This window comes from Tachyglossus aculeatus, chromosome 11 (genome assembly GCF_015852505.1).
Source record: "Tachyglossus aculeatus isolate mTacAcu1 chromosome 11, mTacAcu1.pri, whole genome shotgun sequence".
Lineage (NCBI taxonomy): Eukaryota > Metazoa > Chordata > Mammalia > Monotremata > Tachyglossidae > Tachyglossus > Tachyglossus aculeatus.
Window position 1 is genome coordinate 56,613,081 of NC_052076.1, and position 12,949 is coordinate 56,626,029.

The following is a 12,949-nucleotide window of genomic DNA, read 5'->3' on the forward strand; positions in this document are numbered from 1 at the left end:
TCTTCAGTTCAGAACATCATGCCCAGCTTCTCCCTCTGGTTCCCATTTCAGTGGAAAACATGAGGAAGCTCAGGGAAAAATGTTGGGAGAGAGGTTTCTTGTGGACTAAAGACACTGGCTTGTTTAGCCTGAAAGCCAAGGCCAGAAGGGAATTGGATTATAGCCTTCAAATTCAGGAGGCTAGTGCATGAGTTCCAGTGAGCAAGCATTCTCTGCTTGTCTTAAAGACCGAGGAAGTGGAGACCAGGAGGGCTTGTGGTTAGCCAGCAAGAATTCCTGGCAGATACCCTAGAAGCAATCGGCTGGGTTGTAGTAGGAAAGCAGTGAGGTAAGGAAAAGGGGGCAGGGCGATTGAGAGCTTTAAAGTCAATGGTAAGGAGTTTCTGTTTGATGTGGAGGTGGATGGGCAACCACTGGAGATTCCTGAGGAGTGGGGAAACATGGACTGTTGTAGAAAAATTATCCGGGCAACAGAGTGAAGTATGGCCTGGAGTGGGGAGAGACAGGAGGCAGGGAGGTCAGCAAGGAGGCTGATCCAGTAATCAAAGGGGGATAGAACAAGTGCTTGGATTAACATGGTGGAAGTTTGGAGAGGAACAGGTGGACTATAGCGATGGGGGAAGATTGAACTATATTTGTAAGGGAGGCAGTGGAATATCCATCTTGGAGATTTTAAAGAAAGAAGCTGACAGTGATCCCTGCGGGATGATTTAGATGTATATCCGCACAGAGAGGGGCATTGTCTAGATGACCTCTTGCATTCCCTTCCAGGTCAAAGTGAAATAGCACAGAACTAGGAGTCAGGAGACCTGGGTTCTAGCTCTGGCTCTCATCCTTGCTTGCTGCATGACCTTGGGCAAGTCACTTTACCTTTCTGTGCTTCAGTTTCCTCATCTGTAAAATGGGGATAAATACTTGTTCTGCCTCCCTCTTAGACTGTGAGATCCATGTGGGACAGAAATTGCATCCAAGCTAATTATCTTGTATCTGCCCCTATGCTTTCGGTAGTGCTTGGCACTTAGAAAGCAGTTCACAAATGCCATCACTGTTCTGTTATTTGAGCTTGCAATGCTGCTGCTGCTCACCTAAAATGAGTGAGATGTGGTTTTTGGGAGGGGGCAGAATCTTCCTTCTGAGAAAGTGGCTCTTTGGGGACTGGGTGGAACCGTGGCGCTCGTCCAGGCTGATTTCGGATGGATTGATGGTTAGAGAAGCAGCATGGCTCAGTGGAAAGAGCCCGGGCTTTGGAGTCAGAGGTCATGGGTTCAAATCCCAGCTCCGCCACTTGTCAGCTGTGTGACTTTGGGCAAGTCACTTCACTTCTCTGGGCCTCAGTTCCCTCATCTGGAAAATGGGGATTAAGACTGTGAGCCCCACGTGGGACAACCTGATCACCTTGTAACCTCCCCAGCGCTTAGAACAGTGCTTTGCACATAGTAAGCGCTTTAACAAATGCCGTCATTATTATTATTATTATTAAGTGGAGCTGGGTTTCTCTGTCCCTGCGCCTAGTTCCCTGAGCATCTGAGGCAAATTCTCTGTCAGCATCGGGGCACTGCTGGCCCCGTGGCAACACGATTGATTAGCTCTGGGGAGCCAGGCATTAAGGAAGCCGAGTAGTCAGCGCGCCCCAGGGCAGAAGGACTGGACTTTAAAAAGACTGCCAATCAAGCTGCCCTTTCCCAAAGGGACTTCTGGGACAAGCAGCGCTCCCCATCCTCCTCCCTCCTGGGGGCAAGTTTTCCAGTCCGAGGAACCCTCGGAATGTCTGGTCACTGATTTCCAAGGCACATTCCCAAGGCTGTTCTGTCAGGAAGTTGGGCAGAGGCAATGCCAGAGGACCCCGAGGGAGATAATAATAATAATGATGATGGTATCTGTTAAAGGCTTACTATGTGCAAAGCACTGTTCTAAGCGCTGGGGAGGTTACAAGGTGATCAGGTTGTCCCACGGGGGGTTCACAGTTTTAATCCCCATTTTACAGATGAGGTAACTGAGGCACAGAGAAGTTAAGTGACTTGCCCAAAAAGTCACACAGCTGACAGCTGGCGGGGCCTGAATTTGAACCCATGACCTCTGACTCAATCAATCAATCAATTGTATTTATTGAGCGCTTACTGTGTGCAGAGCACTGTACTAAGCGCTTGGGAAGTACAAGTTGGCAACATATAGAGACAGTCCCTACCCAACAGTGGGCTCACAGTCTAAAAGCCCGTGCTCTTTCCACTGAGCCACACTGCTTCTGTGATTAACCTCTGAGATGGAGAGCAGTGGTTCTCCACAACCACTGTGGCCAGAACAGGAGGCATTTAGGCTGGATGTTAGCGAAGGCTTCCACACCACCTTACTGAAGGAGGCCGCGAAGCTTGCAAAACAGCTTACTCAAGAGCCCCAAAACAGAGCTCTGGCTAAGAGCCCTTTGCCTGACAACATCATGGACAGTGTGAGAGGAGGTGGGGAAGGGAGGGGGAGAGAAAGAGAGATAGGGTAAAGCCCACAGGTGGTCCCAGGGCTTAAAGTATACACATTGGGAGCTTCTCCCATGACTGAGCATGCTTCAAGCTCTGGAAGTTGCTTCAGAAGGGGCCAAGGCTCTGAACCCTAAAAGGACTTTGGGTACCTCCCCCAGATCCACAGATCCTTGGACAGTTTCCCGGTTTCCTCTCTCTGTTGAGGTGCCTCTTTCCGTTTGGAAAATCTTTAAGACAAGAGTCTCTAGCTGCCTGGCTGGGGCGGTGAATAGGCAGGAGGATAACCCGATGACTTCAAGATCACTTCCTTGAGCCCACTGTTGGGTAGGGACTGTCTCTATATGTTGCCAATTTGTACTTCCCAAGCGCTTAGTACAGTGCTCTGCACACAGTAAGCGCTCAATAAATACGATTGATGATGATGATGAACTATCCAGAAACCACTAAGCTTGGAGTCCCCCAGTTCAATTTCCCTTGTCAACAAGGTTTCAGAAGTCAACCTTCCACAAATGCTTAGTCCCGAGCAATAAAGTGTGAGAAGGCTATTGTTTTTGATGGTCTGTGTTTAGAATGTCAAGGCTTTGCGTTCAACATTGTGGGGCATCAATCAATTGATACCATCACCTAAACATCTACTATTGTGCAAAGCACTGTGTTAAGTGCTTGAGGAAGTACACCTGAAGCTAAAGACATTATCCTCAAGGGGCTTAAAATTGAACAGAAATAACACCTCTCCCTCCTTCAGCGAGCAGTGATGGCAGAGAGTGGTGAAGATCCAATGTAGACTGCTGTGTGACCTTGGGCAAGTCACTTAACTTCTCTCTGCCTCAGTTACCTCATCTGTAAAATGGGGATTAAGATTGTCAGACCCACGTGGGACAACCTGATTACTTAGAACAGTGCTTGACACATAGTAAGTGCTTAACAAGGACAATAATTATTATTATTAGACAAGAAACCACAGGCTTGCTAGCCCAGCGATAGAAGATATTCTAAAGGAGCGGCGAGGGAGTTGGGGGAAAGGAAAGGGGACAGAAAAAGAGAGGGGATCAGGAACAGCACCTGACAGCTGGCTGAAGAGAAGGGTCATAAGCCTGGTGAAGGAGAGCCCAGATTTGCAGTGAGAGTTTCTGAGCCTACTCAGCCATTTGAAAAACATTTTGTCAGCCTGCTCTTTCTGCTCTGATGAGGAAGGCCCAGCTGAGGCCCCTGGGTGTCCATAATTAGACCCACAACACGGTGCTTGGGCAGTGGGACGGGCTTTTCGTTTCCACTTCTTTCTCCCAGGTTGATTTCCTTTAGGCTGGGCCTAATTTCTTCCCCTGCCCTGAGGGTGTGCATTTATTTGTATGCTGGGATCAGATTAGCCAGGCTCATGACAAGGACCGGCAGGGCCGGGTTGGGAGATAAACCAGGTTAGGAGCCAGGGAGCAGATGTGGGATCTTTTTAAGGGAAATTTGATCTCACTTTCCTCTCTTCTAGGAACAGTGGGACCGTTTTTCTCCAGGCCATAAACTTCTCTGGATGCTTCTGTGTTTATTCTGGGAGGGGCCAGGCCGTTGCAGGAAATACTTGAGAGCTTCAGGCAGGGGCAATAAACAGGAAGCCCAGCTCACTCTGAAAAGTGGAAAATGCATTCTAATGAAACCCTACTGCTTCCAGCAGGCCCCCTCTATCCCAGGCTCGTGTCCTGGGCAGAAGTCAGGCCTCTCTACACTCCAGCCACTGAGACCAGGAGACCGCTGAAGCCCCCTGGTCAGGCCGGGCCCCACTTTCAGACCCCTCAAGATGGAAGGAACCTGCCTCGGTGGTTCTGTCATCCATTTCCTTGTCTCTGTGAAGACTGGTTCTTAACCTCCTCCCACTTCCCCCACCCCGCCCCAGACGAGCCTCTAATCTGGGTTTAGACCACAGAAGGTGAGACCCCATCCTCTCTAGGTTTCTAGCACTCTTTGACATTGGGGTGCCTATGTCTGGGGAAGAGAGGTGGACTGCCTGCCACTCGAGGGACAGATGAGGGCAGGGCAGCAAGGCAGCCCAGTTTGGATCTACGATCTGCTGGAGCTCCCTGCCAGGGGAGTCCCCTGGCCCTGGGGCAAAATGTGTAAGAGCCCTGGCACAGATGAAGCCGATTCTCTTGGCAAACAGTGTCCTCAGGGAGGGGGAAGCTGGCATCTGGCCTTGGCAACTTTCTTCTTGGAGGCAGGAAGAAGCTGGGGAAGGAGGTGGGGAGTCCAGGTCGCTCCATAAGTCAGAAATAACTTACGCCAACCTGCCGCAAAGACCTACCCAAGGTGAGCAGGAAGGGGTGGTGTCAGTGTGTTTCCACCTTCCCTGTCACGATAATCCAGGAGCGCTCTCACCCATGAATATGCCCAGAGTCCCAGAGAAATGTCTTCTCTGGGAAGCAGCGTGGCTCAGTGGAAAGAGCACGGGCTTTGGAGTCAGAGGTCACGGGTTCAAATCCCGGCTCCACCACTCGTCAGCTGTGTGACTTTGGGCAAGTCACTTAACTTCTCTGGGCCTCGGTTCCCTCATCTGTAAAATGGGGATGAAGACTGTGAGCCCCACATGGGACAACCTGATAAGCTTGTAAATTCCCCAGCGCTTAGAACAGTGCTCTGCACATAGTAAGCGCTTAATAAATGCCATTATTATTATTATTATTATTACTCCTTTTAGCCACAGTGGACTAAGGGACACAACGGTGGAGCAGCCTGCCCTCCAGTGGTAGCGATCCAGAATCACACCCATCCCAGCCCTTGCCCTGGGGGAAGGTTAGGAAGACCACTTCAGTTTTGATTTCTAAGGCTGGCAGCGTGACCTTGAAGTCTTAGTATCCATCCCCCTGCCTTTGGGTGGGCTTTCCCCGAAACCCTCCCTTGAAGTGAACTGATTTCCTGTACCTGGGGCAGGCGGCTCTAGGGACCAAAGTGCCCCATTGGAGGACGCTCCACCATCACAGAGTTGTAGCAAGGCCAAGCCAGAGGAAAGGGGGCACATCCCACACCCAGGAGCAATCAAATCAACTTAGTCACAGTCACCAAATCCTTCTTTTATTTTTTTGGAGCCCAGCAGGGTGGCTTCTAAGGAATCTCTGTGGTGCTGGGGTTTATATGCTCTTGCTCAGCAGCTCTGAATCCCCTTGTCTTCCCTCAGGGGCCTCTCCCTGGCCCTCTCCAGGGATCAGTAATTCCCGGTCACGCCGGCCCCTTCATGATGCAGGCGCTCCCTGAGCTATACTTCTGAGTCTGACCTATTAGCAAAGAGAAGGGCTGAGAACGGGGATGGCGGAGGGGAGGCTGCCAGTGGTTAGGGTACACCTACCCCAAACCCAGACCACTACCCTAGACTGCCTCAGGCTCAGGTGCTCCGGGGGCCCAGAGAATAGTGTTTGCTGATGCCCGGAGGCGCTGCTGTTCACAGCAAGGTCACCGTCTCAGTCAGCCTTGTGGCTTCTCTTGGACGACCGAGCCAAAGGTTACGGTGAAAGAGTTGGCGCGCCTCCAGCTCTGTCTGAGGTAGGGGCCCAGCCTGGTCTGGGGGAACCCAAAGAGGGAGTAAGTGGGAATAACAGAAATCAGCACTGGAGGGTGCCAGCCACCCAACTACCACTGTAAACAAGGATATAAATAAAATATTTTACAAATTAACCATTTACCAAGAGATAAAAAACCATAAATTAAGGTGCAAGTAGTCCAGGTGCCCATGGAGCCAGAAGTAGGCCAGCATCTCCCTCCCATTTGCCCAGGCCAAGCCTAAGCCCCACTGCATCAGTCCGGCCCCAAGAGGAGGGCCTATGTGTTGGCCCTGGGAGAATGAGGGAGGCTGTAACCACTGACCAAATCAACGGGTGTCCTGGGCCCGCTGCCACAGGGGTAGCGAGGACATTCAGCCGGCTCCCCGACTCCGAGCAGGCCACAGCATGACTGCCACCAAAAGAAAGCACCAGAGGTGTGGGAGCGGGGAAGGTTAGAGACCCACTGGCTTCTCTGCCCGAGATCGTCCACCACCTTAAACTGGTCCTGGCGAGACACTGGGTTCTCCCCATGGCCCAGACTCTGCTACTCTCAGAGCCCTGGGAACCAGGGGGATCTTTCTGGCCGTCCAGGGAAAACCAACCATCCAGAGGCGGTTCCTCCCGTGTGGTGGCTCTCTTCGTCCTGGCAGTGAGCACATTGCATGAGAGAAGAGACCCGAAGGCAGCCATGTCCTTCGTTGCCCCGGTTTGGCTACTGCTGAGGGAAGGAGGAGAAGTCCAGCCGGGAGTCCTGCTCTTGGAGTTGTCTGGCTACATCCTTAGGGATCCGATTTTTCCACAGGCTGCGGAAGGGAAGGGTAGGTGAGGGGAAAGTTGGAAACCCCGGGCATTGAGTCTGGGCTGCCCGGAATGGCGGGGAGCAGAGGACCTTATTGCCCTGCGTGCCTCCAAGAAGGGGGTACCGGGGGGGCCGCAACAGCGAGAGAGAGAGAGACAGCACTGTCCGTCTTCCTCCTGCTTCTCCCTTTCTCCATTCCCTCTTCTTTAGGAGCCTTGGTGCCATTTCTCCCTTTTCTCTTTGCCAAACACCTCCCTCCTCTCCAAAACTATTGAAAACTCCCACCTCCAAAGAGTATATCCATAAGAATATTTATCTATTTGAGAAACAGCATGACTCAGTAGAAATGCAAGTCACTTAACTTCCCTGTGCCTTACTTTCCTCATCTGTAAAATGGGGATTCAATATCTGTTCCCCCTCCTACTTAAACTGCGAGCCTTACGTGGGACAGGGACTGAGTCCAACCTGATCATCCTGAATCTACCCCAGTGCTTACTTAGTGCAGTGCTTGGCACAAAGCAATTGCTTAACAAGTACTACAACTATTATTATTATATGTTTGTGTATTAAATGCTTTATTTAGCTATTTTCATTCTGACAAATTTGTACTTGTTTTTCCTTTGCTCCCATTTCATAATTCCAGCTGTCTCCCTCCATAGATTGAAAGCTTCTCGGGGGGAGGAAAATTGTGTCTTGCTTCCGTAGTAAATTCACTGTGGTCAGGGAACATTCTACCACCTCTCTTGTACTGTCCTCTCCCAAGCGCTTAGTACAGAGCTCTGCACACAGTAAGCACTCAATACCATTGATGAAGATGATGGTGATGCTGATAACATTGTCTTCTCCCAGTGATCAGTATGCAGTGTTTTGCGCTTAGTTGGTGCACATTAAATACAACTGATTGATATTGTTTGGAGCCTTCCCAGATCCCTGGCTATTCCAAGCACACTCCAGTGACACTTAGTACTGTTTATCTCTGTGGTTGCAAGTCAAATATTTCTGCTGAGAGTGCACATATGTATGTTTTATGTTTATTGCTTCTATTGCTTGTGATTTATGTTTGTTGGTGTCTGGTTGTGGCTGTCTCCCCATTAGACTATAAGCTCCTCAAAGGCAGACACTTTCTCCCTAAGTCAGAGTTTATACTGAGCATTTGCTGTGGGCAAAGCACTGTACTAGGCACCTTCCACTCTACTACTTGCCCTTTCCCTAGGTTATACTACTGTCTGTCTCCCCCTCTAGACCTTAAGCTCCTTTTTGGGCAGGGATCGCGTCTACCAATTCTGCTGTACTGTACTTTCCAAGCTCTTAGTACAGTGCTCTGCATACAGTTGGTGCTCAGTAAATACCAGTGATTGATTGATGCGACAACCGATGGGCGGAGAGATGATCCCAGAACCCAATTTGGTCCTTGAATGGGGGTAAACCAGAGGGTGAGGCCGGGGGCTCACTTTGCCAGCAGCTCTGCCATCTGTGCGACCTCCACTCTAACAGGGGCCAGGACAGGACGCTGCCTTTCAGGGTGGCTGGTGTGCCATCTTACCGTATGACTTGGATACTGGGTCCTTGTGCTAGCCCTTCTACCAGCTGCCGGGCGCCCTGTGCGGTGATCTGATTACTCTCCAGACTTCCAGGAAGAGAGAGATGAGAAAATGCAATTTAGGAGGGGGCAGGGGAGTTGACATCCTGATATCCACCTAGATGACCCCAGATCATCCCCAGACCACTGGACATTCCCTGAGGTGGCATAGTGGAGGGGGCTGCCTCCCTACCAGAGAAGCAGCATGGCCTAATGGGCCCAGGAGTCACAGTACCATATGCAAGTCACTTCACTTCTCTGTGCCTCAGTTCCCTCTTCTGGAAAATGGGGATTAAGACCGTGAGCCCTATGTGGGACAGGGACTGTGTTCAACCTGATAATATTGTTTCTACCCCAGTATTTAGAACAGTGCTTAGCATATAGCAAGCACTTAAATACAAGAATTATTATTACTATTAGTCTCTGTGCCTCAGTTATCCCCTCTGTAAAATGGGGATTGAGACTGTGAGCCCCACATGGGGCAGGGACTGTGTCCAACCAGATTTGCTTGTATCCACCCCAACACTTATTACAGTGCCTGGCACACAGACAGCGCTTAACAAATACCACGATTATTAAAAGATAATGGCTCTGCAGCAGAAGGGGTTTAGGCTTAAGCAAAGGTGGAACTTTCTGAATGCGGAGACTGTGACACTCCAGAGCGGGTGACACAGTATGGGAACTGGAATCTCTCTGGGAGGGACTGATCCATCAGGGATGCCTTCTGGGGAGATAAGAAGCCAAACAGATGCCCTTCCTGCACCCGTCGGCCCCTAAGGCGGGCACCTCGCTGCTAGGACACAGCCCACACTGGACCTGACCACACATACTCACTCCAACCTCCTCAGCTTGGTCAGCTGTGGCAGGACCTGGGCCAACTCAGTGGCCCCTTCATCCCCCAAGCAGTTCCAGGATAACCTGTGTGGAAAGTCGATGGAGTCAAGGCCAAGGGGAAAGAGAGAAGGAGAGGCAGCAGCAAATAGCTACAAATGGCTGGGGTGGGAGGGCTTGCCAAGGAGCCCAGGGCCATTGTGTTTCCGCGAGCAGCAGAGAGAAAAAATAGACCTGCCTAGATGTCATCATGGGCCAAAGGCAGGTATCGTACTTTCCCAAGCACTTAGGACAATGCTCTGAGCACAGTAAGTGCTTAATAAACAAGACAATGAATTAATGGACACTATAGGCCTGTCGCTCTGTGCAACTTCTCTTAATCATATGTATTGGGCACTTACTTTGTGCAGAACACCGTACCAAGAGCTTGGGAGAGTACTATGTAATACAGTTGGTAGACATGTTCCCTGCCCAGAGTGAGCCTAGAATCTAGAGGGAGAGACAGACGTTAACATAAATAAATACATTTCAGATATTTACATAAGAGCTGTGGAAATGAGGGAGGGATGAATAAAGGGAGGAAATCCAAATGAAGGGCAATACAGAAGGGAGTAGGAGAAGAGCAAATGAGGGGTTGGAGGGTGGGGTGGAGGAGATGCGCCTTTAATAAGGTTTTGAGGGTGGAGAGAATCATTGTCTGTCAGATATGAAGAGATAGGGCGTTCCGGGCCAGGGACAGGATGTGGGTGAGAAGTCGCCTCCACCATCCTCCACCCGCACCCTGGCCTGAGGGTGACACTCACAAGATTTCTTCCATGGCAGGGCAGGAGCCAAAGCTACGAGCGAGAGGCTTAGATTCTTGGTCTCTGATCCCACAGCACTTGAGGCTAAAATGAGGAAGGATGGAAGCAAGAAGAAGGTCACCACACAGGCAAAGATTCCACCGGTTACACCCAAGCTGACTTTCCTACAATGCTCCCTGGGCACTGTTCTGAGCTTTGCAGCTCTTTGCGGGTGGGAGTGGGCCAGGTCTTGCCTGCCACCCACCCAGAACCAACTCCCCCAGATATGCAGTGTTGTGAGAGGGAGATGTTTCTCCCAGTCCTATTAGGCTGCAGCGAGGATTTGGGAAGAATGGTTCTGGGGTAGGGGTGGGGGGATGGAGGGGGAACATTCCCTTGCCCTGATAGATATACGCAGCCCCGAACCCAATATTTACCCAGCTCCTCTCAGACTGCCAGGGCAGGGGAGGGCTCTCTTTACCTAACCCTGACCAAGCCTTAACCCTCTCCAGATCCCCAGAAATGGGGTTGGCATAACTGGTACAGTGTCTGTTTTTGGGAAGTGAGGTTGGGAGGGGAGGGAGCCAGTGCCACCCCCCACTCCAGTCCTGGGAGCCATCCACCCAGGGCAGGGCACGGGAACAGACTAACCCCAGTGGGAACATCGGTGCTGAGCTGCCTCCCATCAGGCCCTGGTCACTCACTCGATTTTCCTGAGCTTGGGGAGGCCACAGAGCTTTGAGAAGAGCAGAGGAATCCCATCGCCAAACCTGTTTTCCGCTAAGCTATGGGGCAGGAAGAAACGGTGGCATGAGAAGCAGCACTGTGAGGAGGCCGACCCTCCCCTCTTCCCTCCTGCTGCTCCTCGGATCAGCTGGCCAGCGGTGGGCAAAGGAGGAGGCGGGGAGGACCACAAATTGGGATTTTCAGTCAGTCAGTTGGATTTATTGTGTGCTTACTGTGAGCAGAGCACTGTACTAAATGCTTGAGAGAGTCCAACAGAAGACAGCTGGTAGACACTTTCCCTGCCCACAATGAGTTTACAGTCTAGAGGCTCTTGAGAGGGTCAATCCCCGCTCTCAACTGCAACCAGGCCAACAGGGCAACTGTGATCTTCCAGGGAGAAGCCTCCCTTTCCCTTCCTGCACCTTCCCTGGCCCTGGGTCAGAGCAGAGTAGCAGTGTGGCCTAGTGGATAGAGCACAGGCCTGGGAGTTAAAAGGACTAGGGTTCTAATCCCTGCTCCGTCACTTGTCTGCTATGTGACCTTGGGCAGGTCATTTCATTTCTCTGTGCCTCAGTTACCTCATCTGTAAAACGGGGATGAAGACTGTAGGCCCCAAGTGGGACAGGGACTCTGTCCAACCTAATTTGCTTGTGTCCACCCTAGAGCTTAGGACAGTGCCTGGCACCCAGTAAGCATTTAACAAATACCATAAAAATGACCAAACAAAAATAGAGTAGCTTAAGGCCTCTCCCCTCTGGCCTCTGACCCCTGGGTTGCTTCCCCATCCCCTCTGGGCCTGGCATGTCTGCTCCAGGCCCAGAGCTGGGCTGGCCACAACCCCCTGGGCCCTGACCCCTCTACCTGATCTCTTCCACCTGCCGACATCTAGCGAGGGTCAGCGCCAGGCTAGCCAGCCCCTCCGGCCCTATGTTGTTGGACTGCAGGCTGAAAAACAGGACAGGAGAGAAGCAGGACTAGTCAGTGGCTGTCAGCAGCCAGCCTTGGCGTGCCAGCTGGGCTTCACTGCCCCTGCCCTCCCGCCAACCCTAAACTCCATTCTGACCACCCATCAGCTCTGTCCTAGCTGGCGACGCTATCATCCATCCATCCGACGCTATCATCCATCCATTTCAATCATATTTATTACGTGCAGATTACTGTATTAAGCACTTGGGACAGTACAATACAGCAATAAAGCAGTATGGCCTAGTGGATAGAGCATGGATCTGTAGTCAGAAGGTCATGGGTTCTAATCCCAGCTCCACCACTTGTTTGTTGTTTGTATATGACCTTAGGCAAGTCACTTCACTTTTCTAGACTTTAGTTACCTCATCTGTAAAATGGGGATTGAGACTATGAGCTCTATGTGGGATAGGGGCTGTGTACACATTTGATTAACTTGTATCTACCCCTGTGCTTAGTACAGTGCCTGGCACAGAGTAAATACTTCACAAATACCACAGTTATTATTATTATCTCAGTCAACAGCCATGGTTCCCCCAGGGGAAGATCGTGAGTTTGGAGGGGGCTTCTGGTTAGTGTCATTTTGGGAACACCCCTAAATCTGCACTCCCTCCCCATCTTAGGAGCCCACCCCTTCCTGGACGAGCCCAGGAATAGCTTGAGGACTGGGTGGTTGGCTGTCGTCTGTGTTGGGGGTGGTTCTTTACATTAAAAACAAAATCAATCAGGAAGCCCCTGCCCCTTTGGCCCCCAGACCCAGGACTGCAGCCCCGTTAGCCTATTCATAGATCTGACCGTGGTTTCTGTCCTCAAGGAGCTCACAGTCCCATGGACAGGCAAGACAGACTTACATCCAATCCATATAAACAGGTCACTATGGTATGGAACCAATCAATCAATGGTATTTATTGAGCATTTTTTGGGATGCAAAGCACTGCTAAGGGCTTAGGGAAGTACAATATAATAGAGTTGGTGGACATGTTCCCTGCCTAGAAGGAGCTCAAAGTATGCAGGGAAACGATCAGGCTGAGTGGAAAAGGAAAGTGGGACCATGGACTATTTTGGCTGAAGGAAACGGAGCTGGGTGAGACTGAAAAGCCCCAAGGATAGGGTAGACCTGTGAGCTGGGCGTTAAGAAAAAAAATGGAAGGGAAGTATTGGTTTCTGGCCTCAGCTTTCCCCTTTGAAGACTGACCTCATCAACTAAACTCTCCCAGGAAGCCTGGGAGTGTAAGCTCCTTGAGGGCAGGGATCATTCCTACCAACCTATAATACTC

At 50.9% G+C, this 12,949-nt stretch overlaps 1 protein-coding gene across 1 annotated transcript in view; it reads right to left on the reverse strand.

Moving 5' to 3' along the window:
• Positions 1 to 5,539: 5,539 nt before the first annotated feature.
• Positions 5,540 to 12,949, reverse strand: part of NLRC5 (NLR family CARD domain containing 5) — a 68,293-nt gene continuing 60,883 nt past the window's right edge. Inside the window, exons 43-48 of the mRNA XM_038754337.1 lie at positions 11,571 to 11,654; positions 10,688 to 10,768; positions 10,005 to 10,088; positions 9,205 to 9,288; positions 8,335 to 8,418; positions 5,540 to 6,795 (exon numbers count right to left, since the gene is read on the reverse strand). Of these exons, the coding sequence (XP_038610265.1) occupies positions 6,705 to 6,795; positions 8,335 to 8,418; positions 9,205 to 9,288; positions 10,005 to 10,088; positions 10,688 to 10,768; positions 11,571 to 11,654 (508 nt within the window). The 3' untranslated portion in view covers positions 5,540 to 6,704. The remainder of the gene's footprint in view (positions 6,796 to 8,334; positions 8,419 to 9,204; positions 9,289 to 10,004; positions 10,089 to 10,687; positions 10,769 to 11,570; positions 11,655 to 12,949) is intronic.